The 25,576-nt window shown below is 44.0% G+C and overlaps 1 protein-coding gene across 17 annotated transcripts in view; it reads left to right on the forward strand.

Moving 5' to 3' along the window:
- NCALD (neurocalcin delta) overlaps positions 1 to 25,576 on the forward strand; it is a 383,100-nt gene that overhangs the window by 337,631 nt on the left and 19,893 nt on the right. For 15 of the 17 annotated variants that reach the window (XM_054512525.2, XM_054512524.2, XM_064588026.1 and 12 more), the window contains one exon: positions 24,206 to 24,602. In XM_054512525.2, coding sequence (XP_054368500.1) covers positions 24,225 to 24,602 — 378 coding nt within the window. In that variant the 5' untranslated portion in view covers positions 24,206 to 24,224. Of the gene's footprint in view, positions 1 to 9,099; positions 9,316 to 24,205; positions 24,603 to 25,576 lie in introns of all 17 variants that reach the window. The other 2 variants (XM_064588034.1, XM_064588030.1) reach the window with 1 other exon arrangement.

Below are 25,576 nucleotides of genomic sequence, written 5' to 3' on the forward strand. Positions count from 1 at the left end.
CGCATAATACGGTGAGCACTAGCTAGAGACAAATGGCAGGGGGGTGGGGTGGAGTGGGAGATGGTGTACTTGGTGGGTAAGAGTAGCTAGTCTTTGGTGGCAGATATATGGGGTTAAATCCTGGATTCGGCATTATCAAGTGGATGCACAAGTTAGGGAATGAATTAATGCCCAACTTTCATTGTTATTATTGGATAATAATAGAATAGAATAGAAGAAATACTGGAATGGTATCTAATATACTCAAGATAGCATTTGACACCCAGAACATGCTCAATGAATGATCATTTGTAACTAGAGACTGAGCATTGATTCAGGCTTTATTTGGTAGAAGCCGGGGCCATATGAGGAAGGGTAGTGAGGGCAAGAGCTTATGGCCATTTAAGAAGAGCCTGCCCCTCTCTGTGGCTACAGCAGGAGTGAATCAAGAGAGGGTCAAAAGCTTTAGAAAAGACAGGTTGGGGCCAGATTTTGAGGCAATTTGTAACGTCAGACTGAGAGGTTAGACTTGACATTGAAGACAATGGTCCGTTATTGGTGTTTGCAAGCAACAAAGTGGCATAGAGAGATGTGAGTTTTTAAAAAATATCCTCTCTGATAGCTGTGTGAGGAATAATCTTGAGGGGAGACTAGTTAGGAAATGAATACACTAGTGCAAGCAAGAAATTATGTTCACATTCACTCTATCAGTATCTGTTGAAGGCTGATTGTATCTGGGCATTTTTCTAGAAACAAAGGCAGTGTGGGCAAGGGATGGAGAAAGGGGAAACAATAAAATAAACTTTTCTGAGATTGATAGGAGATGTATGTGGTTAATAGAATGGATAAAAACCAGTGACTATCTGGAAATGGGGGTGATGGAGGACAAATGAAAAATAATGTCATGAGAAAATGAGATTTTTTGGACTGTTGGAATTCAAGATACTTCATCAGACTAAGGAAAGGAAGAAAGACAGCCAAATTTCCTTCTCACCTTTCTTCTCCCCCTTTTTTCTTACTCTTTGGGAAGAGGAATCATAGGAGTTAGTGATGGCAAGCCCCTCTGAGCAGTTGGTCCAGCAGCTTTCTGAGCTCGGGCCATGTTCTTTATTGGCTTCCACAGAGACAATGAAAATTGAGGAACAGTGAGAAATTAGCAAACAGCATTGGATAATATTCTCACAGCTCACCATGGTTGAATGTTCAACTAATTTTCTTTTTAAAAGAGAGGCTAGCGCTGGACTTTGGAAAGTTGTTGTCCTGTCAAAGTGGGAATGTTATACAAGATGATATTAAATAATGGAAAATCTGAGGTTATTTGATGAGAGGTTGCGAACAGGATCTGAAGGCCATCATAGGCAAACAGTAGGAGTGAGAGGTGATGTGTAAATATTGACATGGAGCCCAGGAAGAGCAAGGAAAGGAAAAAGGATTACAGCGTGAGATTGTTTTGCTTATTGGAAAGATGTTGTTGATAAAGGAATAATAAAATCTTAAAGGGAAGACAGAGACATAGGCAAGTGAGAAGGGGCCACTATTGCCTTTGACTGCATTAATCCCTCCAGAAGTTACCATGGGTACCATGGCGTAATTTATTGTCAGGGTGAATAAGAATCAACAACATACACATTGCATAGCAGAGATTCTAGTAAGATTAATTTAATAACCATAAAACAAAACACACTATGTATAGTGTATGTTTGAGCCAGATCTTACCAGAACAATCTCATCCAGCCAGATTCTCTTGTCAGATGCATTTACAACTGGGGGAACTATTCTACAACATGGGGTGCAATGGGGTACAAGTGAAGTGACATCTCTCTTATTTTTTAGTTAAATTTTCAGAATTCCCATATATCCTACAAGCAGGGAAGCTAATACATCTCTCTTAATCTGATCCTTCCTTTAATTGTTCAGCAGTCTCCGGGCCTTATTCAATTCAGAAATGACCCTGACTTCTACATGCCTACCATAAATTGCTAAGGTCTCAACCCCATACTTGCTTCTCACTGTCACATTGTGTGATGTTGGACACTGATCCTGTGCGGTCTGACAGTCACTGCTTGTTCACTGCTTCAGGGACTCCTAGCTGGTCCTGCTAACAAGTCAGGCAAGAGGATGTCCCAACCAAGAAAGTTCCCCTATACAGCTACTTTTAGGATGCCCGTGAGCCCCACGTGTGCCGAGTGAAGGCCTCTTAAAGCATCTGCCACCTCATGGAATCTCTTTCCCAAGGTTTTTAACACAATGAACCAGCTTTTTTTTTTTTTTTTTAAAGATTTTATTTATTTATTTGAGACAGAGAGAATGAGAGACAGAGAGCATGAGAGGGAGGAGGGTCAGAGGGAGAAGCAGACTCCCTGCCGAGCAGGGAGCTCGATGCGGGACTCGATCCCGGGACTCCAGGATCATGACCTGAGCCGAAGGCAGTCGCTTAACCAACTGAGCCACCCAGGCGCCCTGAACCAGCTTTTTTATTAAATTGTCAGAATGAAGGCTCTTGAAACACTCCCCTCCATAGATAGCAAGGCCTCTAGGTCTACATTTATTAAATGAGGCCACTGAGATCTGATTTTTGCCATTTGTCTTAATAAAAAAGAGGGGGAACAAAAATTTAATCTCTGGTAGGCCCCCTCTGGTAAGATACCTCAATATGCATAGTCTAAGAATTATTTTGCTCCTTGGGGTGCCTGAGTGGTGTGGTCGGTTGGGCATCCGACTCTTGGTTTTGGCGCAGGTTGTGATCTCAGGGTCCTGGGATTGGGCCTGGCATTGGGCTCTGCACTCAGCACAGAGTCCGCTTCAGATCATGCTCTCTCTCTCTCTCTCTCAAATAAATAAATAAATCTTAAAAGAAAAAAAAATTAGTTTGCTCCTTATTCTCACCTCATTAGTCATAATAATTCCAGAGCTCGAAGTAGTTTAAGCTGAGCTCATAATGGCATTAACTTGTTGGGAATCTCTTGTTGCCACCATGATACATTTTCGCTGGTAAAAAAAAAATATATATATATATATATATATTTTTTTTTTTTTTTCATTCTAGTTGACCATGTGAGCCCACATTCCCAGGGCATATACATATTCACATACAACATAGAGGCCAAAAGGTGGATGGTTAGCCACAAAAGGTTTGCTTTTTCCTATCTTATTGTTTACAAAGCGGTATCGATCGTTAGATACAAAGATTTCAGCCATGAAAAGCTGATGCACAGTAACAGGATTGTTAGAATGCATTTCCCTGACTTTTCAAACCTATTACCCCATTCTGCTGGCGCACCTTAGGATGTGAGATGCAGGCTGGAAAGAGGCTGCTGGGAGGGAAACCCGTGATACAAAGGAGAAGAGATTTTGAGAGACAGGAGAATATGGGATAAATGGGGGACAGAAGAGGTGGGGAGGTATGGTAGGCTCTATGCATGAAAGCTCTCTGTGTTCCGGTGTTGAATATGAACCTTGACGACTGGATCAATCTTTATCCAAAAACAGCTGTGCTGGGCATGGTTGATGGAGCATAGCTGAACAGGCCAAACTAAGCTCTTGTTTACCATGATTAAGGTGACCATACAGTTTATTGTCCAAACAGGATTACTTTTCAGAGTATTGCTATTACTCTATTAATAGTAAAGCTGGTGCAACAGGTGTAAATCAAGACGATTGCAGGCAAACCAGGAGTCATTGTCATCCTAACCATGATGAATACTGTATTCTAAAATCAAGCTCTTAGCTAGGAAAAAAATACATTATTCTGATTGCTATGAGAGCTACAGAAAAGCTGTGCCACCCCAAGGAATTGATAATCTGGTTGCGAAGAAAAGACTCATACACAAAGAAATTGCCAGGAACCATTCAAAGCGGTCTCTGACTTAAAGTGCCAAATAAATGATAGCCATGGTTTGTCACTTATACCTCAACAAAGCTGGGGGAGAAATGATAGTCACAAAATGTGGTAGGAAGGACAATGGCTTTGGGGTTAGAAGCCTTGTGTTAGGTCATGGACATGTCTTTAGCTGGGTGCCTCTCTGCAAGGTACTTAATCTCTTTGAGCACCTGTTTATTTCATTCTATCGATTGGCTCATTTGTTCAATAAACACAGGGCCTTGCTCTGTGCTATTATATTATGGTGGTAAAGAATATAACCTTTCCAAGGGGAAGAATGAAGCGGGGGAAATCGGAGGGGTAGACGAACAATGAGACTCTGAAAAACAAACTGAGGGTTCTAGAGGGGAGGGGGGTGGGAGGATGGGTTAGCCTGGTGGTGAGTATTGAGGAGGGCACATTCTGCATGGAGCACTGGGTGTTGTGCACAAACAATGAATCATGGAACACTTCATCTAAAACTAATGATGTAATGTATGGGGATTAACATAAGAATAAAAAAAAAAAGAAAAGAAAATGGGAAAAAAAAAAAAAAAAAAGAATATAACCTTTCCAGAGAGACATACCTGGGTTCACGTCACTAACTTTGAGACCTTGATTTTATAATTTAACCCCTCTGAGTTTCAGTTTCCTCATCTGTTAAATGGTGATGATAATACCCACTCACAGCGCTGTTGTCAGCTCTGTAAATGAGGAGATAAAATGAGGAGTAAATGAGATTTTGTATATAAAACATTTAACAGTTTTGACACAGAAAAAGCTCAAGAAGTGATAGCAGTCTTTTTTTTTTTTTAAATTCCAAGTACTGTACCAGTTGCTGGAAATGCAAAGGAAGAACTGGGGAGAGGGATGCTATGCAGGTCAAAGCAGACAAGACCATCTGCCTCAACAGCTCCCTGGACTGTCAGGAGGATTTGTGAGGTGAAAGAGTTTCACATGCTGTCTAACATCCTGAACAAAGGAAAGACATAGCTATTACCAGTGGTTGAGGCATTGTCTAGATTCTTCCCTTTTCCTATCTGTTAGTATGCTATCACCTGCAAATAAGGGATGACCCCCATATGTCTGAAGTGATCCATACATACATCCTCTCACAAAACAAAAAGTCCAGAGGTGGAGCGTTTCCGGGTTGGGTAATTCCATGGTTGAACGATGTCATCCAGAGGCCGTGTATCCACTCTGCCATTCTCAGATGTTGGGTGACTCAGCTCAGGATGACACCACACTGGCTGCAGCAGTCCCAGCCGTGACATCCTCACCACACCCCACACTAGAGGCAGAAGGAGACTCTGTCCTCCTTGTATTTGTTCTTAAGATCTAAGAAGCCCGGGCGCCTAGGTGGCTCAGTCGTTGGGCATCTGCCTTTGGCTCAGGTCATGATCCCAGGGTCCTAGGATCGGGTCCCACATCGGGCTCCCTCCTCGAGGGGAAGCCTGCTTCTCCCTCTCCCACTCCCGCTGCTTGTGTTCCTGCTCTCGCTATCTCTGTCTCTGTCAAATAAATAAATAAAATCTTAAAAAAAAAAAAAAGATCTAAGAAGCCCTTCACGCTTGCAGGCCAATCTACAAGTCTCATTGGCCAAAGTTGGATGTCATGTTCCTTCCTAAGCCAGTCGATGATAAATAAAACTGATCCACCCTCCTGGGGCTAAGAATCCTTTCATCTTCCTCCCACTCACCCCCCCCCCCCCAAACAAGGCACTGCAGAAGGTACAAAACACCTGAACAAAATCAAATTTCTGTTAACAGAGAAGGTCAGAAAAATGGTTGCTGGGTAACCATGTAGGATGTCTTCAACATTGTCTCGTCATTTCCAGTCAGTCACTGTATCTCCTAATTCCACCTCCAGAATAGATTTTAAATCCACCCTGGCCTTTGCCCTGGTCCCCAACATCTCTTGTCTAGACTGTTGATTCCTTCTATCCTTGTCCCAACCATCTGATCTTCCCTTCAGCCATCAGTCAGCTCTTTACACAGTTGCAAGTCTGAGTAGACCATTTCCTAACTTAAAGACTCTTAAGACTCAATTCAGATGCAACCACCTCTTTGAAGACGCCCCAGATGTTTTATTTATGGCTCTCATAGATAGCCCCGATGAGGCTGGTCTTGCTTTTGAGCTCTTTGTATATTTTCTATGCTTCCTGCTGTCCCCTCTGTTCAATACAGTAGCATCGACTACATGTGGCTATTAAACATCGGAAACGTGGCTGGCCCAAACGGAGATGTGTTGTAAGTACAAAATATATTCTGAGTTTCAAAGATTTAGAACAATGACCAAAAAAAGAGGGATGTAAAATACTTCATTAATAATTTTTAAATTGATTACGTGTTGAAATGATAACGTTTTGAATACAGTTTGGCTACATGAAATATATTAGTAAAATTCATCCACCTGTTTCTTCTTAATTTTTAATGTGATGACTAGAATGTTTCAAATTACCTATAAGGTACACATTTGTAGCTCTCATTGTATGTTGGTACACTAGACTGTTAGCTCTTGCAGAATAGGGGCTCCATCTTATTTATCTATTATTCATCACGTAGCTTTCCTTCCCCACTTCAGGGTCCATCAGAATTGGAATCTAGTCAAAATACTTTATTTGGTTAAAATAAAGTGTAAGACAACTCCATTTGCAGATGAAAGAACACAGGATGATTTCATGTTATTTGACTGCTGTTTCTGGATTTCTGATACATGGGTTTCTTTTCTCTGTTCTAATTAGTCTGAAGCTTTTTAAATTTGCCAGGTACTTTCTGTTGTGGTTATTTCTGGGCACTAAGTTGTTAGGAATTAATCCAAATTGAAAGAAGAGAAACTAGAATTTAAAGACTTTGATTAGGTTTGCTTGTCTCGGTTAGTTTTCATTCTGTCTTACTAGACATTCCTCAACAAATTATATTTTACGCTTTGGAGGTAGAAGTGTCTCCATGACTACAACGTTCAGAATATTTTAGTTATTTTTACAGTTGTTATTAGGAATAAAGATGCAGACGTAAATTACGCTCTTTCTATTTAACTCCACTGAATTATAGCTGGCAGTTGCTTTTTTTCATGGATAAAAGAATTATATTTATATATGTGTGTGTGTGTGTGAATATATTTTTACAAATTATGATATTCTTAGCCAGGATTATTAAGAAAACCAAAAAAGTTAACATATTCTAGAAACATTTTAGGAGGAAATCTGTTTATAATGGCACAATAAAATCAGAAACTTTTTTTATATTCCATGAGCAGAAATGAGGGAGTTAAGTTTTGTAGTTATGGTAGCCAAAAAATGCCATTGTTTGATGGAAATCATCCTTTTTTTTTTTTCTTTAGAAACATCTAGAGAATTTACAGTTCTAATTTGGAAATAAATACTATCTATGGTCATAAATCATGTGCTGGGGACTATAACAGGCTTATTCGGTGACTATTTGGTCAAAGGTTCAGGCAGCCTTTGAAAGCAGAATCCTGCCTGCCCCTCCCTGCCTCTGGGGCCTGCTGTCCCCTTGAATGAACAGAAACAATCATGGAGTCCGTTATTTTGTCAATGGGACTGCTTTAATAAGTGCTTTTTGCCAGGTCTTGTGAAGAGCATTGTTTCCTTTGGCTTTGATCTTGTCTTGGCCACTCAGAAAAGCTCTGCCCCAGGGACATGTGGATGCTGGGAAGTTAGGGTGGAATTCTGGGCCCTTCTCTTCCATGGAGTTGGTATCCCAGGACTGCTGGGTAATTCTTTCTTTTTTCTTCAATTTTTTTTTCTTTCTTTCTTAATTTGTTTCTTTATTTTTTGTGGTAAAATATACATAACATGGAGTTTATCATTTTAACCATTTTTAGGTGCACAATTCAGTGGCATTACGTACATTCACAATGTTGTGTAACCATTACCACAGTCCATCTCCAGAACTTTCTCATCACCTCAAACAGAAACTCTATATACACAGTAAGCGCTAACTCCTTGTTCACTCCGTTTCTCCTAGCCCCGGTAACCTCTCTTCTACTTTCTGTCTCTCTGAATTTGACTATTCATGCAATATTTGTTCTTTTATGGCTGGCTTATTTCACTTAGCATAATATTTTCAAGGTTCATCCATGGTGTATAGCATCTATCAGAATTTCATTCTTTATTAAGACTGAATAATATTCTGTGGTGTTTATATACCACATTTTCTTTATCCATTGATCTGTTGATGGGCGTTTGCTTTGTTGCCACCTTAGCTATGTGTGGTTTTTAACAGAGCATAAAAGCATGTAATGACACTCTGGCCATTTCTGCATTTGAATCCATTTTTTATTTAAAAAAAAAAAGAAAGAAAGAAACCCAGTCTGCCTTCCCTGCTGAAAAAGAGAGCCTGCTGTATGGGAGGATGTCATCTCTACAGTTCAGATTTCCCAGGGCCAAATGCAAACACCTCTCAGAAGAGGCAGCCCTGCCTCATCACCTGGCAAAAGATGAGATGCAAGGCTGCTCACTTCCCACCATCCACACCTAGGCAGGAAGGGCTGACATTCTGACAGAAAGGTCCAGCTGAGCATTATCTGGTTGCTAACACAAGAAAGGGAATTTTTAAAAAGGGAGTGGAAGCATCCCTATCTCTAGAATGGGAACATCTTGGAGGATTGCATATCGCCTTTGTTAGGAGAGTGACGCTTCTTTTTGGTGTGTGTGGGCTACCATTTTATTCCATGAGGTAGTGTTAGTTGATGTTGTACCGAGACCTGGAAATATCCAAATCCTGTTCTGCCAGTCCCCTCCTCTTCCCACTGGGAACTATAAAGATACAGACCTCGGGAAATCAAAGCACTTCTTATTAGCCGGACAACCAGGGCAGGCCTCTCCACGGATCAGGTTGGAGTGGATGATTTAGGCTCGAGGCCCATGCGAGGCCTCCACCCTCTCAACTCAAATTTCAGCATTACCACCATCGGGCAGCTAAACTGGAGGGGAGAGAGTCACTGTAGTACCTGTAAGCAGAAGGGATGGGGGAGACAGTGCCAGAGATTCCTGCTTATCTCTAGAGCCAGCTGAAAGCGAGAAGCAGAGGGGAATGAACAAACTGTAATCCTTGTTTTTGGCAAATCTGTAACCTGGAAACTTACCCAGTGACATTAGTGCTTCCTGAGGAGTGGCCCGAATAGAGGCAGAGGGAGTGTGCATCCTTCTCCTTCCCCATGTACGTAAAGGCATCTTAGGTCTGTTTACTTCCTAACAACCACGTGCACCCCACACACTCATGATCACTATTTTGCAGGTGGCAAAACTGAGGAGCTGAGAGTAGCCTGCCGTATTCTTGAGTGGCAGAGCAGGATTTGGACCCTGATCTGTTGGACACCGTGGCCTATGATCTAATAGTTATTCCATAATATTCCTGTTGTCAAGCTTGAGGTCCACAAGGCCCTACAACACTTGCCTCAGCTGGTCCTCTTGTTAATCCTGTTCAGCAAATAGACGGGGATTTCTGCAACAGGTCAGTTCTAGTAACAAGGCTTGGTTCTTTTGGGAAGCATTTCTGCTCATGGAGACCATCCATTCTGCCGAACCATTCATAAGGCTTAATTTAGAAACAATTGAAGTGATTATAACAAGAAAATTGTTTTAAAAGAAAAAGACAAATGATCTTATTTCTGGATAATGTAATTATTTTCAGGGCTTCTTTCTAATCAACAGTCAAAAGCCTGGTTAGGGGCGCCTGGGTGGCTCAGTTGTTAAGCGTCTGCCTTCGGCTCAGGTCATGATCCTGGGGTCCTGGGATCGAGCCCCGCATCGGGCTCCCTGCTCAGCGGGAAGCCTGCTTCTCCCTCTCCCACTCCCCCTGCTTGTGTTCCCTCTCTAGCTGTCTCTCTCTCTCTGTCAAATAAATAAATAAATAAATCTTTAAAAAAAAAAAAAAAGAAACAAAAGCCTGGTTAAAAATGAATGTCAGAGGGCAAAGCAGCAGCTTTGAAAAGTTGGGTGGTTTTTTTTTAAGATTTATTTTTTTATTTAAGTAATCTCTACACCCAACGTGGGGCTCGAACTCACGACCCTGAGATCAAGAGTCACAAGCTCCACCGACTGAGCCAGCCGGGCGCCCTGGAAGTTTTACTGAGGAGACTGTAAAAGCACGCGGAATTCAACCCACAGAGCTGACAGGATGCTCACAGTTGCACTGACGCCTGGCATACGAACACACACACACACACACACACACATGCACACACTCCAGGGTGAAAGGAGCAAAGGAGACCACACGCACGTTACGCAATGATTATTATACTGTGGCACCAGGAAATCTCACACGCCCTGTCCAGGTGGCAGGAGCCCTCAGGCTTCCTAGAGCCTTGGTCACCCTCACCCACCTACCCCAGGGTGCTGCACGGATATGTGTGCTAAGACATATAAAAGGCCAGGAAACACTAGAATAGGAATACATGGTAAATAAAAATTCTCACAGGTAGTTTCCCGACCAAGCCTGACCTGAACAATGGAGATATATGGTAGATAAACTAATGAAACAGGATCCCTGCTCAGCCTGAAACTCTGATTGTAGATTTCTTTAAACCTTGACAGGGAGAAGCTTTAAAAAAAAAAAAAAAAAGGGTCTTTTAAAAATCTGCAAACACTATCTGTCTTGCTAGAGATGGAGACCTCTGTATTACTTTGGGGCTATTTCTTTGACTATGAAAAACATCCAAGTGGGGGCGCCTGGGTGGCTCAGTTGGTTAAGCGACTGCCTTCGGCTCAGGTCATGATCCTGGAGTCCCGGGATCGAGTCCCGCATCGGGCTCCCTGCTCGGCAGGGAGTCTGCTTCTCCCTCTGACCCTTCTCTCTCTCATGCTCTCTGTCTCTCATTCTCTCTCTCTCAAATAAATAAATAAAATCTTTAAAAAAAAAAAAGAAAAGAAAAAGAAAAACATCCAAGTGAACTTTGAATTATGCAAATGTGAAGCCATGAGTCTTTTTGGAAATGGAGATGTTTAACATGCTGTAGTTTCAAGAAACTAAAAATGTTTTCTCTCTCTCTCTTTTTTTTTTTTGCTTTGGGAAGGGGTGGGGGTGAGGGATATTCTGGCAAGACAGAGCTGGGGTTCCTGTCTAGGTCTCTCCAGAAAGACCATCCTCCCAACTACCATGCTAGGTTGCCTCCAGTGGTGAACAGGGTGGAAGGGGGGTGTCAGAAAGAAGCCTGGATGGATGCAGAGGGATTGGGCTGGAGTCCCAGAGGAGGATCATGCGGACCCTGAATGCCAAACATGGTGGGAGCTGAGGAGGGAGAAAGGGGAGATAGCAATGGGGTGATGGCCCGGGGACTGAGCCTTGATCGGTCTTCGAGACTTCCACCAGCAAATTGTTTTCTCCTTGGAAGTCACACGGGGGACTTCCTCTAAGTCAGTGCCATGTGCTCTTTATATCTCAGGGCTTTTCCACCTTCTCTCAGGAGATAAGTGAGGATACATGCTCCAAGACTCTAAGCCACCTCTGTGATTTCCTGTCCAACACCGTGGCCCAAAGGAATCCTCTTCCCCTCACTGTTGTTATTCCAAGTACTGGGGGGGGTGGGGGAATCTTCATTCACCCTATTTGCAGTTCCTACCCAAGCAGAGAGGAACAGGTTTCACCCAAAATTTGGTCATGAGATGCTATATTCAGAGCTATCCTGCAAGCTTCATCCTCAGGGTGTTTTTACAATTCAAATCTGATATCATGTCCTCATAAATCTCTAAAGAGATTAGTTTATTGTCATCATTTCTTCTGGCGTCTGGGACTAATGAAAACAGGCTCGGAATTTGTAGCATCACTCACAGCTCCGTGTTTTTTGAGGGAGTCTGAGGACTGAGGGGCAGGGAAGGTTCAAGAGAAAAGCATCACTTTCTCTTTGTACTCACCTGGTGCACTGCCTTGTTCTCTTGTGACTGTGAAGCCACCTGAACCTTTTTTTAACGAATAGGCTTATAGGCAAAATTCCATCATTCTAACTACCCCTGAGCCCAGTGTCACAGTGAAAATGACTCCTACCCGCAGTGCTTCATGGGTAACGCATCACTGGCTTGCCTAGATTATGCTCCTTGAGTGTAGAGACTACGTCTGTGATGTGAAACAATGGGGTTCTCAGGCTGACCAGCCGACCTGTCTGCCCTGCCATGCCATCCCATTTGAATCCATCTGTGCTTTGAATCCACTGTAATATCTTGCACCGCTCTAGGTACACAACACATGCTTAGGAAATTCTTGTGAAATCATTCAAAGGGAAATGGCATCTCCAGGAAGGAAGACATTGCTCTAAGCTTCTGTATACTCCAGCACGTAGCTCTCAGTTTCACTCCAGGAATGGTGTTTATTCTAACTTTCCAATCCTATTATTTGATCTATTGCAGACAGATTTAAATGTTTAAAGGCACACCTTCTAATGCATATGGAAAGCCCTGTGAGCTAAAGGAAAGAAATGATTTAAAGTACAGGCATACCATGGTTAAAATTCAGATTTTTAAATTTTTATTTTTGGCTTTTTGGTAAAAATGAATCTATTGTGGTTGGGGAAGATAGACAATAAAATTAAGGTGATAGTTTATTATAAGTGTTAAGGCAATCAGCAAAGTAGAGCAGAAGGTGTTAAAATTTTTACTGGGAGGTAAGGGAGGGCGCCACTGAGAAGGGGACATTGGAGCAGATCTGAAGCAGGTGAGGAAGGAGGCATGAGGATATGGTGGGGGGTGGTAAGTCCCTAAGGGCCATACAGCTAGTATGTCTTGTCACGAGGGTTGGATCTGAGGACCCTCTGATTCCAACACCCATGTACTTAACCATTGTGCTTTGTCACCCCTCCTATGAAAGGCGATCAGCCCCATAGAGCGTCTGTTGTATTCTGGGGGACTTTGTCTTTTCCTTAGCTGACTTACAGTGACTGTATTACCATCCAAAAAATGCCTTGAGACCACTCGGTTTCCTAGGCAAAACAGGAGGTAAGAAGAAAGACAAACCTAATACCATTCCTGGTAAACTTTGGCCCTAGACGAGGAAGCTACCAGCTCCCCAGCTATTCTTAGTAGAAGAAAGATTCACTTCACTGACAAGTCCATACACAGTCGCTTTGGTCACTACCAACGGAACAATCGCCAGGAGTATTTGCCAACCACCTTGCTATTCACCTAGCGTCAAAATGTGTGAATATCCCAGCTGTCCTCACTTCATGGACTTCTTAAAAGTGACATAAGCGGGAATGGTCAATGGGAAATAGGCTCCGCAGAAGGAAACCATCAGTTCTTGAGCATCTTTGTCTGAGCCTGCTCTGATTCCACCCAAACCCCACTTAGCCCTCCGCAGCCTCAGGATAGAAGACCAGAGAAAGAAACAGTGTCCTGCTCTCCATCTGCCGCTTCTCTAATGGGACCTCTTGCTTAATTTCAGGTTAGCATAATAACTTCCATGCAGGGAAAACACTCAGCCATGGGAGTCTGGCACGAGTCCTCTCTGGGTACAAATCCGCAAACGTCTGTCACATTTTGGCAAGTGATCCCAGGGAGGGGAGTCAGGTTGGAAGCTAACAGTAGTTCTCTTATTTTCTTCCCTCATGTGACTGTTCTGCTCTTGTTTTTCTAATTCTCCATTAAAGCAAGGGGGAGAGTGTTCCCAACTCTGGAAGGCTCATCTTTGTAAACAATCCACTGAACCTTTGTTTCATTTAGATTAATAGTGGATGTGTACTGAGCACCTGTTGGATGCAAGACACAATGTTGAGCTTTTTTCCGGGTTCACTGGGACTCCTTTTCTCACTTAGTCCTTCAGACAGCCCTGGGAGAAGGTGTTATTATGCCTACTTTCTTTTTTTTTTTTTTTTTAAGATTTTATTTATTTGACAGAGAGAGACACAGCGAGAGAGGGAACACAAGCGGGGAGAGCAGGAGAGGGAGAAGCAGGCTTCCCGCCGAGCAGGGAGCCCCATGCGGGGCTCGATCCCAGGACCCTGGGATCATGACCTGGGCCGAAGGGAGACGCTTAACGACTGAGCCACCCAGGCGCCCCTATTATGCCTACTTTCTGAAGAAGAGTGAGACCAAGAGAGAGGTCAAATGACTTCCCCAAGGTCCCATAAGACGGTACTATAATAAAGACTTCAATTTTGTTTTTCTGCTGGCAAGTCCAATTCTGTTTCCACACACCCTGCTGGAGGATGCAAAATGTGCAAGAGCTTAAAAGATGCAACTTCATAGTCTTCCTGTTAGCCTTCTCACCTAGACGTTTGTTGGATGGACAAACATTCATATTTCAGCCATGTTGGCCAGGGTAGAAAGTGGTCGATCGGTACGTTCCAGCAGAAGCAGCCCTTCAAACACCACAGGTGATGGAGCGGGGATGTGGAGGGGTGGGGGATGGGAAGGGTGCCTCTGATCCTGCAGGACTTTGTCATAATAGTTAGCTTCTCTGAACCCCTTGTCCTTTGGGTAAAACCAAGGTATAATAGCCCTCTCACCAACTCTATAGCAACATTGTGAAAATAAAATATTAATGCAAACTGCTTTGAGCTGCAACCAGAATCCCAGATTCCCTTCCTTTTCCTATCCCATGTAGGATACTATTTTTTAGTAAGAATATTCATGCGAAGCCAGGAAACAGTAGATGTTAAACACATGCTTGCTGAATAAATAAAAAAAAATAATTATGAACTATTCTTAGACTCTATGGAGGGGCTTGTAGCAATTAACCAAATGCATCTGTGGCCCCAAGAGGATTTCTAAAAACAGGGAGTAGCACTCCTCTGGTACTTCCCGCTGCTGGTGAAGTGGTGAGGCCCGGATCCCCGTAGATGACCTGTTTGTCCTCTTCAGCGCATGATGGCTTACTGTTTTGCTTCATTGTCTTGTCAAAACCCAAGGTAATAATTACTCTCTTTTAAATGTAAAGAGGACATTTAGTGCCTTTAGTTAAGTAGACATTTCCAGTGATCAGAATTCCACAGAAGCCGGCTGTGGTAGGGTCTTAGCCTATGACAGCCCTGGAGGAGTGTTGAGGACCCCCAGAGGTCCGCCCATTTTCCACCACGGCAGCCGGCTCTGACCTGGCCCCCGGCCCCGAGGCAGCCCAGACAGGCAGGTGTGATGGCAAGGGGACATCTGCAAGCCCTCAACTTCGGGCACTCCAACAGTCTCTGTCTTTGAGACAGCTCTGTAGTTTCTGCAGCCCTGGAAGGTGACCATTTAGTACGGCCCTTGGCCACTTACTAGGGCACGTGAAGCATACAATGTAGGTTCACCTCTAACTGGTGGCCATCCAGGAGGGAGTGGTGGGGAGTCAGCCAAGAGCTGGACGTGAAGTACCAGGGAGAGGAGCGAATGAGTGGCTGAATGAAGGTCAGGAGGGAGCATCAAGAAACAGAGCACTTAGGGTGCTGTTTGGACAAAAGATCTCTTTGGGCCAAACCAAGAGAGGGGTCATTTCCATGACCATGGTCACGCACTCTTGAAAGAGCAGGCTGAGTGTGCCCTCCGAAGTGCTAGAGATAGTAAAGCCTACACTCTTACGTGTATGCCTGTAATACGGGCAGCCCGGAGGGGCTGGGGGGGAATTCCCCATCCAGTTCCAATGCTTCTTCAAGTCTAATCCTCGCTGGTGTGTAAACTCTTGCGAAACACACAGTTAGGATGTAAAGGCGCCAGGGGAAAATTTCTTGTTGGAGAATTTCTAAGGGAGGGTCTGGAGATCATGGTACTTATCAAAGACATCAAGAACCTCTTTGTAATATCTGTGACTCAGGGAATCCGGGAACCAGGACTGAGGTAAATGCCAAGGGAATAAAAAAAAAAAAAGCAGAATCAACCTAAGTGTCCATCAAGAGGGATTAGTTAAACAAATATCATGCAATGGAACGCCAAAAGGACTGTAATGCTCACATTAGTAACCACTCTGTCAGTTACTTAATTCAATGCTTGGCTCAAGGTTAGTGCTCAGTACTGTCCAGTGAATCAATCAATCAGTGAAAATTCAGCAATTTATTTTTTTATTATTTTTTTAAATTTATTTATTTGACAGAGAGATAGCACAAGTAGGCAGAGCGGCAGGCAGAGGGAGAGGGAGAAGCAGGCTCTCCGCTGAGCAGGGAGCCCGATGCGGGGCTCGATCCCAGGACTCTGGGATCATGACCTGAGCCGAAGGCAGCCGCTTAACCGACTGAGCCACCCAAGCGCCCCGAAAATTCAGCAATTTAAAAAGATGAGATACATCCACATGTATAACGTGGAAGAATATCCACAATATACTTTTCAATGAAAATAAAGGTTAAAGAATAGGATAGTGTGGGGGCGCCTGGGTGGCTCAGTCATTAAGTGTCTGCCTTTGGCTCAGGTCGTGATCCCAGGGTCCTGGGATCGAGCCCCGCATCGGGCTCCCTGCTCGGCAGGAAGCCTGCTTCTCCCTCTCCCACTCCCCCTGCTTGTGTTCCTGCCCTCGCTGTGTCTCTGTCTGTCAAATAAATAAATAAAATATTTTAAAAAAAAGAATAGGATAATGTGATCCCATTTGTGGTTGGAGTGTACAGATTTCATTTATGTGCATTTAAATGTTTAAGAGGATGTATATAAATAAAACCATCAACAGTGGTTATCTTCTATGCAGTCATATTGGATCACGGCGAGTGTTCGTGTTCTAATTTCTATATCCCCTTATTACTTACAGTTTTTACAATAATGATGTATTACTTTGGTAAAGAGCAAAACCAAAAATGATATTTCCATTTTGGGGAGGGGGTTGTTCGATAATGTTCTATTCAGATTCTATTAGAAATATGTTTTATTGGCAGTAATAATGGAAAACAGAACTTAGACAAGAGCCCAAGACCAGGCCCTCTGCAGTCTGAAATGCAGAGTCTATAGAACTAGAGCCCAGATAATTCAGAGACTGTAACGCCTGCTCACCTGGAGAAGACCAACTGTGTCTCCTGGGCTTTCGCACACAGCCCGGGGAAGGCAGCAAGAAGAAGGCTAGTGAGCCTCCTGCTCACTGCATTTGTGTAGGGGTTCAGTTCTCATCTCAAGCCCTGTCACCAAGGAGAGCAAGCACCAGGCGTGTGACCAGCCGTCAGTCACAGGTGTGGGGTCGGCCTGCCCATCCTCATGGGGAAAAAGGCCTCTCTGCACGCAGTAGCCGTGGGACAGGCCCGGAAGGTGACGATTCTCCAGGCGATGTCAGCAAAACCACCTTCGTGAGGCACTGGAGGTGGTAGGAAATAGGTCTCAGCAACTCTTACCAGAGGCCAGAGGAGAGAATATTCTTTGGGCAACATGAAAGGAAGTTAGTGAAACTGTTATATGACTTCAGTTCTCCCTCTTTAATATTTTAATTCTTCCTTGTATGCACCACTGTTTTATTTCCTAATTTGTCCACTATATATAAATATATCAGTTTATATATAGGTTCTCCTTTTAAACTTCCACTAAGAGACAAGCTCCATTGAAGAGAAATTTCTGGAGCAGTGTGCTCTTCAGATTTTCCTGTAGTCCTTCCCCCACCCCAACCCCCACCCCCAGTAAAAATCAGGGACAACTGACCTAGAAATGAATTTGCTGGATTTTAGCCACCTACAAAATTCAGATGTCTGCAATATCTGATGCCATAGTAAATGAACACTTGTTCCCATGCAGCTATAATTCTTATCATTTCCTTTCTTATATTTTAGGAAACTTTTTCTGGTTATGTTTTCATAATGTAGACATTCCATCGGTCAAAAATTCAGAGCAACTCTTAGAGGACAAGGTCACATGTCCCAGACAGGCGCACATTTTAATCAACCTGGTCTCTTTCTGGAATCACTGTGGGGTCTGTGTTCCTTGTTGCGGCTCCACCTGACTTCAGCTGCTAGCATCTTGCAAATTCCATTTTAGGAGCCCTCGGTGCAGTTTGCATTGAGACTTTTCTGAAGTTAGCCAAGCTTTCCAGAGTAAGTTGGACTTCACCCTGGAAAATCTCACTCTGGGCTCTCAAGAATTAACTCATGGAGTTTGTGGAACTGGATGAGGAATCACAGGTCCAAGATATAAAGAAGGGAGCACCTGTCTTCCAAAGGAGTATCCACCACTCACCATTTCCTTTCCCTGGGGTGTCATTTTTAGGAGCTATTCCTTTTTCTCTTCGTTTTAAATGGGAAGTTGGCTTTATGTTTTAGATTCCTGGTCATAGTTCTTTGCTGGTGGTTTGGTGTCTTCTTATCCTGTATATTTTTCCTTTCTCATCTGTGGTCAGTATTAACCCCAGATTTATGTTTTGGACCCTGGGAGACTGGATATGACCCAGAATAAGTTGCAAATTCCACACTGCCCATCCCAGAGTAAACTACTAAATAACAGAATGCCGATGTCTCACAGAATTGAGGTCCTTTTCACTTAATGAAATGCAGCACAGATTCAGCTAAAATAATATACATAGTTATATAAATAGTTATACATTTATAAAATATAGGATATACCTTTTATATATATATTTAGTAAACATATTTTTATATATGTTATATATATTTAAGATTTATATATAGGCATATAAACTAAAGGGTTGAGATATATTTACTACTTAAAAGTCTTGTTCAAGGCTCTAAAGCAAAGGCCCTTAGAGGTAAAAGATGGGCCATGTGGGAGGCTAGGGGACCGGGGGCACAGGGGACTGAGAGATGAGTCAGAGGTGGCCCTGGGCGGCTTATACGGAACCCTGGAGGCCCAGCGGGGAAGTCTGGATTTTATTCCAAGTGTGTTCGGAAGCGCTTCTAGAGCTTGAGGCAGAGGAGTGACATCGTCTGTTGTGTGTTTTTAAAAGGTCACTCTGGGGAGCCGTGGGGAAGAGACTGGGGCAGGGTGGGGGTGGGGAGAGGGGTGTCCCAGTGGAGAGAGTGATCCAGAATCCGGGGATGGAGATGGTGGCAGTTTGGACCGAGGTGGTAATGAGGGAGATGCTGAAAAGTCAATGGATTTGAGACAGATTTGGGGACAAAAGTGAAAGGAATGACAGAGGAGTCCTAGGGCTTTGGAGTGGGCGATTGGATGGCAGGTGGCGTCCTCCACAGGTGTGGGGAAGGTGTGGGGAGCACCCAGGGAGGGAACCAAGAGCCAGTTCCTTCTTCTGTTCGGCACTGATGCTTTGCAGGTGCTCCTTGAGCTGGGCATGGAGCTCGCAGCAGGGAAGCGGGCAGAGTCAGCTTTGTGTTTTCCTGCCGCCTCACGGGCCTCCTTCTCGTTCTCCTTTACCGGCTCCTTCTCCTCCCCCCAAGTCTATGCGTCAGAACAGATAAGGGCTCACCATCCCCTTTTCTCCTTTACCCACCACCACTGACTTGGGGCTTTCATCTAGTCTTTGGCTTATAAATATTGTCTGTATGCTGATGACTCCCGAATGTATTCTCTCCCGGGACCTCTTCCTCTAACTCCAGACATTGCCCATCTAGCTACCTACTTGACATCTCCAGCTGGGTATATGCTGGGCATCTCGGAATGAATACCGGCACAGAAACACCGAGAGCCATGCCCCTGCCTTGCCCCAAAGCCCTGCTTCTGCATTTTTCCCATTTCAGGGTCAACTTCATCCTTATAGTTGCTTAGGCCAGAACCTTGGAGTTCTGCTGGACCAGTCTCTTTGTTCACGAACCATCATCCAATCCTGTGGACTCTCCCTTCAAGCTGTGTCCAGAATCCAAGCCCTTCTCACCTTCTCTGCTTACTGCCACCCTGGTCCCGGTGCCCTTGGCTCGTGTCTGGGTCCTTGCCACGGCTTCCCAGCTGTCTCCCTGCCTCTGTGCTACCCTCGTTTGGTTTACTCTCAAAGCGGCAGCCAGAGAGTTCCTGGTAGAGTATAACCCCAAATCCTGCAATGGCTCCGTCTCACTCAGAGTGGAAGCCACTGCCCTTAGCGTCTCCTATGGGTCCCACGTCACCCGGCCCTCGTTACTGTTCTGGTCTCATCCGCTTTCCTCCCCACCCTCCGCCCCAGCCGCATCCCTGACCCCCTAAGCCTGCTCCCCATCTAGACCCTTCTCGTTGGCTGTTTTCTCTGCCTGGAATAGCCTTCTCCCAGTCATCTCCACGGCTCCCTCCTTCCCCTCCTCTCTTCCTTTGCCAATGTCACTTTCTTAATGGGGCCTTCCCTGGCTTCTTAGCTAACATTTTGACACCCACCCAGCCACTCCTGGCATTCCCCAACCCCCTTCCTTCTTTACTTTTCTCCGTGGAACAACTCTTTCCAACATTTCCCTTATTTATCTTATTAATCGTATGTCTCTTGCTGCTAGACTGTCAGCTCCATGAGAACTAGGGTTTTGTCTGTTCCCTGATGAATTCCCGGTGCTGAGAGCCATGCCTCCCTCCTAGGAGACACTTAGCACCTACTTGTGAAATGAATGAGTGCTAATAGGAGGTTGTCTCCTCTCTCCTAACTGCTTCTTTCTGACTTTTTATGGAACTGTTGTCTTAACTTCCATCTGTGCTTTGTCCACGGGGTTAGTAGGACGTAGTGGCAAAGCCAGTGGACAGCCAAGTGCAAACGGAATTTACCATTTGGCTGCCTCATTCCCAAGCTGTGTGACTTGGGATAAGTCGCTTGGCCTGAGATTTCATTTCTTTGCTTATAAAACGGAGGGAGCTGTCCTATCACTCAGGGTTGCCGTGAAGTTTCAATAGAATGATGGATGAAGGGCTATCAAGGACAAGATATGGTTTTCATTTACCACAGCGTCTGGCCCAGCCTCAGCGCCAGAGTTTTATGCACATGACTGTCTCATTTAATTCTCACATCAAATCAGTGAGATACAAACTCGCACCGCTGAACTCATTTTATAGATAACAGAACCTAGGAGCACCAAAAAGTTCAGTGAATTACTTAATGCCCAAGAGCTAGTCAGCAATTCAGACAGGCTTTGAAACTAAGCATTTTTATTCCATGGCCTGAGTTTTTCCCCACTATGTTCTACTAGCACAAAGTTAATGTTTTAATAATCAAATGGAGTAATGAAAAGGATTTGACCTGACGTGCAACTTTTGTCTCCCGACGATTTTTTTCTGGACTGCTAATGAACACAGCATTTCCCTGATGGTATTTTTATCCCTCTTCAACTCAAACAGGCAGAAATTCCTGTCTTCCAATAGAAAAAGGTATTGTCAGGCATTCCTCTATCTTTCCCCTCCTCCCCCCAGGGAAAGAAACGCTATCATAATGTCCCCTGAGATTTCTGTTGTATGGTCTACCAAGTCCAGATGGTTTTCTCAAGTTCAGACATCATACTTGGTAAAGTATTTGTAATTATCTACGGAAACACATCCTGGACTCAGTTGCAAACACGGCTTCCCAAATCACTTATTCCATGCTCTTCTGCCTTGTGTTATGGCCTTTCTGTGCTAATGAATTTGTAAATGTGGTTTAATTACTGTTTACTGAAAAATAGCTACACACGGATCAGTCTCAGTGGAAGACTTAGCCAAAATGTTGAGGCAGTTTGTTTCTAGTGCAAAAACAGCTAATAAGTGAGAAGCACATTTTAGACATTGGGAAAGGAGCTTAAGTTTTGTTTTGAAGAAACAGTGTTGTATAGACCCAGAAAAAAGAAATCATTCTTTAAGAGAGTAGATCTAAATATCAAAATGATATTTTTTTTCCTAAGGCTGGGCACACGGTGATTTGCACAGAACCAAAGTATTAGGGATGGTGATTTGATTGAACACCACACCAAAGAGCTGTACGTTAAAGAGCCCCCCAAAAGGAAAACCTGAAATTACTTGTAAATTTCATAAAAATGTTCCGGAGCTCTGGAAAGCCATGTATTATGTATTACCTCATGTTTCTGAATTCTTGCCTCAGGCAAATTGCCAACTTAACAACTAAATGACAGTTTCGAAATTCTAATACAGACCGGCCTCTCTAACTTTGCTTTTCTCCCTCCAGAAAAAAAAGGGACACATGAGGGAAATGAAAGTTATTGGAAGGTTCAATTTATAAATTGTGCTTCATTTGGAGCTGTAGTTTAGTCTTGCTCTTGCATAAAATGGTGTTTGCCTGATTCTGCATGAAGAGGGGACTTCCTGCCCCTGTGGCTGTTGGTCCTGCCAATAGGACCTGTGCTGTCCTCTCTCCATCCTTTAGGAGGGTCCCTGTCTAGGAAGGGGGTGGGGCGCGGAGCCTGTTCTGCCTCCAGTGCAAAACTCAGAAAACAGAATCAGTCAACTTGCCAATTCCTAAGACTGCTTGGCATTTCTTGAACTATGGATTAAAATGCAAGAAGTTTGAGCAGGGTGGGATGCAAACATCGCCCTCTAGGAATTTATTTTTAGTGGGGGCAAAAGACAGGCAATTCAGTATAAGAGATCCCCAACTGGGGGGCAGAGCGGGGTGGGGGGCACGACCAGGTAAAGGGGGTCAAAGGTACAAACTTCTAGTTATAAGATAAAAAAATCCTATGGCTATGATGCATGGCCAGGGCCTCATCGCTGTAGTGGAAAGACTCCTTTTCTGGGAAGATTATTACAGATTTCCGTGTTGTAATGATTCATCTGTCTATCGGTCGTTCCTTTTTTCATTAACTTACCAAGTGTTATTTATGGGGACCAGAGAGGGAAAAGTAGTCCCAACAGAGACTCGGTCTGAAGGGGCTGACCCTGCAGAAGGAGGGAGACAGACATTAACAAATAAACACCAGAAGAGAAAATCTCAAAGAAAACTGGGAATCACGATTAAAATGGGCATGTGTGGTCTTTCATATAGTCTTTAATTTTCCAAGCTTTACTTTCAGGATTTTTTCCAATATAGGAAAAATGCAAAGTATAAGTGCAGAGCCCCTTTATGAGAAGGGGCTGATCTTGACCGTGCTTAAATCATAAGACTTTGCGGGCACCTGGGTGGCTCAGTTGGTTAAGCGACTGCCTTCAGCTCAGGTCATGATCCCAGGGTCCTGGGATCGAGTCCCGCATCGGGCTCCCTGCTCCGCAGGGAGCCTGCTTCTCCCTCTCCCACTCCCCCTGCTTGTGTTCCCTCTCTCGCAGTGTCTCTCTCTGTCAAATAAATAAATAAAATCTTTAAAAAAAAAGCATAAGACTTTGGAAATAGGAACTAAGCTCAGATATCACCTCCTCCAGGAAGGCTTTCCTAATAGCACCTATGTCCCCTTTTGGCTTGGGTATCTGCTCTATGTTCTCTCATCGTACCACATCCATTCCCTGGCAACTGTGAACTGAATAGCTAGTGTACTGTCCCCTCACTGTCACCACCATTTCTGAACTTAAACAGCTGGAGGCCCCTGAAGACGGAGGGGCCACATCTCACTCTTCTTTGAATCCACAGCACCAAACACATGCCTGGTGCCAGGTGCTTACTTACTTAATGTTGATGGCTCTGTGAATAGGAAGATGATAATTCTAGTTGTTTTTTTCCCATCTAACAAAAGTTGCCTTTGTTACCCCCCCACTATGTTAAGTATAAAAATAGGTAATAAAAGTGTATATATTCTTGTTTTTTGAAATGTGAATGTACTAAAAACATATGTTAATAGTATATTTAGATAAGCATGCATATAAAAAATCTGGAAGGACACACACCTAAATGCTAGCAGGCTTATCTCTAAGTGTTAAGATTTGAAATGTTGCTAACTTTTTTCTTTATGCATCGCTGTGCTGTTTTACTATATTGCGATGGATGTGTACTACTATTACAATAAAATATGAGGTTAATTGTATTTAAAAAGGAAAGTTTGGCCTCTTCCATAGGCATGCACGTAAGCGGTTTATGAAGCTTCATCTTTACCATCTGAACCCAATGCTGACAGTGAATTGACCTTGTGAATTTAAATAACCCATCTAACTTGGTAGCATTTCATGGTACTAGATGGGTTTGTATTTTCCTCAGTCATATCTGTTTCATAATATTCAGAAGGTACCCAAGCAGCACTTTCCTGGGAAATACTCTAGCAATAAAACATAAATTACCTCTTTTGTCTCTCTCTCTCTTCCAGTTCTCCTCCTTAAATTTTCTCTGTTAATACTTGGATTGGATGTTAGAGCCTCAGACGTCTTAATGTCAGGCTAGACTAGACCTCTTGCAAATAGATGAGGCAGAACGAAGTAGCCAATTTCTCTGGCTCTGGCTCTCCCCCTCCCTCCTTTTCTCCCTCTTTCTTTCATTACGAATCCCTTGTTTTTGCATGGCTCTGTATAGAAGAATTATCAGTTTTCTGGTCAGTGCTATTTCTGCTCGGCCTCTTCTGACTGCCTGTCTTTCTATCATTTTGTTTGGCTGAGTTGGACAACCAGACGGTGTTGTGGACTAAAAGAGTCTATTTCTTTTTCCCAAAGGAACAATCACAAATTATAAAGTGTGCCTCTGAAAAACAGGTCTAAAAATGAGATGTCTTCTTTTCTCTCTGCAGCTGAATTCTCGCTGCCAGGATGGGGAAACAGAACAGCAAGCTTCGCCCAGAGGTCATGCAGGATTTGCTGGAAAGCACAGACTTTACAGAGCACGAGATCCAGGAATGGTATAAAGGCTTCTTGAGAGACTGCCCCAGTGGACATTTGTCAATGGAAGAGTTTAAGAAAATTTACGGGAACTTTTTCCCTTACGGGGATGCTTCCAAATTTGCAGAGCACGTCTTCCGCACCTTCGATGCCAATGGAGATGGGACGATAGACTTTAGAGAATTCATCATAGCCCTGAGCGTGACATCGAGGGGGAAGCTGGAGCAGAAGCTGAAATGGGCCTTCAGCATGTATGACCTGGATGGAAATGGCTACATCAGCAAGGCAGAAATGCTAGAGATTGTGCAGGTACGTAGCCCTAGCCCCTTACAAAGCGAAGGACGTGAGTCACAGGTAAGAACTGGCAGGTGCACCATCCAGCATGGGGCGGGTTGCCGACTGGTGCCCATCTAGTCTTTGATTCGGCCTATGCAGTGTTTTTGGAAATGCTGAATCCATATTTCCAAACAGGAGATTACACATAAAAACGCAGATTGGTTGCCATCTCTTGAAAACTCAAATCTGGCAACATTGGGCCCCCATTCTTGCTTGGCCTAAGTCACCTGATTGCTTTGTGGTGACCCCCACCCTACAGATGGATGTACACTCTTCAGCAAATCCTGCTCACTGTGGCCCCTCCGTCCACCCATCCCAGTGACCTGCCCAGACCTCAAGCCTTTGGAGTTATAGCCCCTGGAGTGGTGTGTAATGATCAGTCTCTGACCTGGGGTTCAGACCCTGCCCCTTTCAGTCACCACCTCTGTGACTCTGACTGGCTTAATTCACCTAAGTGAGCCTCAGTGTCCTCATCTGTGAAATGGAACCATCAACCCATGTTGTGGGGTTAGTTCAAAATTAGATGTGACTGTCCATGTTCAGTGCCTAGCGCAGTGCCAGCTGCATGGAAAAGCTCATCATCACCACCATCATTAATTTACAACTTTCTTAGACTCTTAAATAAAGGCAAGGATCTCTGGGCTGGCTTCTGTCTCGTCTCGTCAGAAATACAAACATTATAGAATCAAGTCCTCCATCATTTTAATAGGAAGCAGTCCATTTTATTTCCCCAAACCACTCACCCAGAGTAAATACCCTGAATAGAACAGGAGAAGGGGCCCTGGTGTTGGTCCTATTTTCCCTGTCAGACCCGAAGGGAAAGTGGGGAAGGGGCATAAGGAGTCATAAGTGGTCATGGCACCTACAGCTTGATTGGCAGTGACTGGGACTGGGAGGAACTTAGGGGGACTGAGACACAGCTCAGGGGAGGATCAGGACAGCTTCAG

The sequence above is a fragment of the Mirounga angustirostris genome, unplaced genomic scaffold, assembly GCF_029215605.1.
Source record: "Mirounga angustirostris isolate CCGP_5_RB_7025 unplaced genomic scaffold, mMirAng1.0.hap1 SCAF_4, whole genome shotgun sequence".
NCBI classification, from domain to species: Eukaryota; Metazoa; Chordata; class Mammalia; order Carnivora; family Phocidae; genus Mirounga; species Mirounga angustirostris.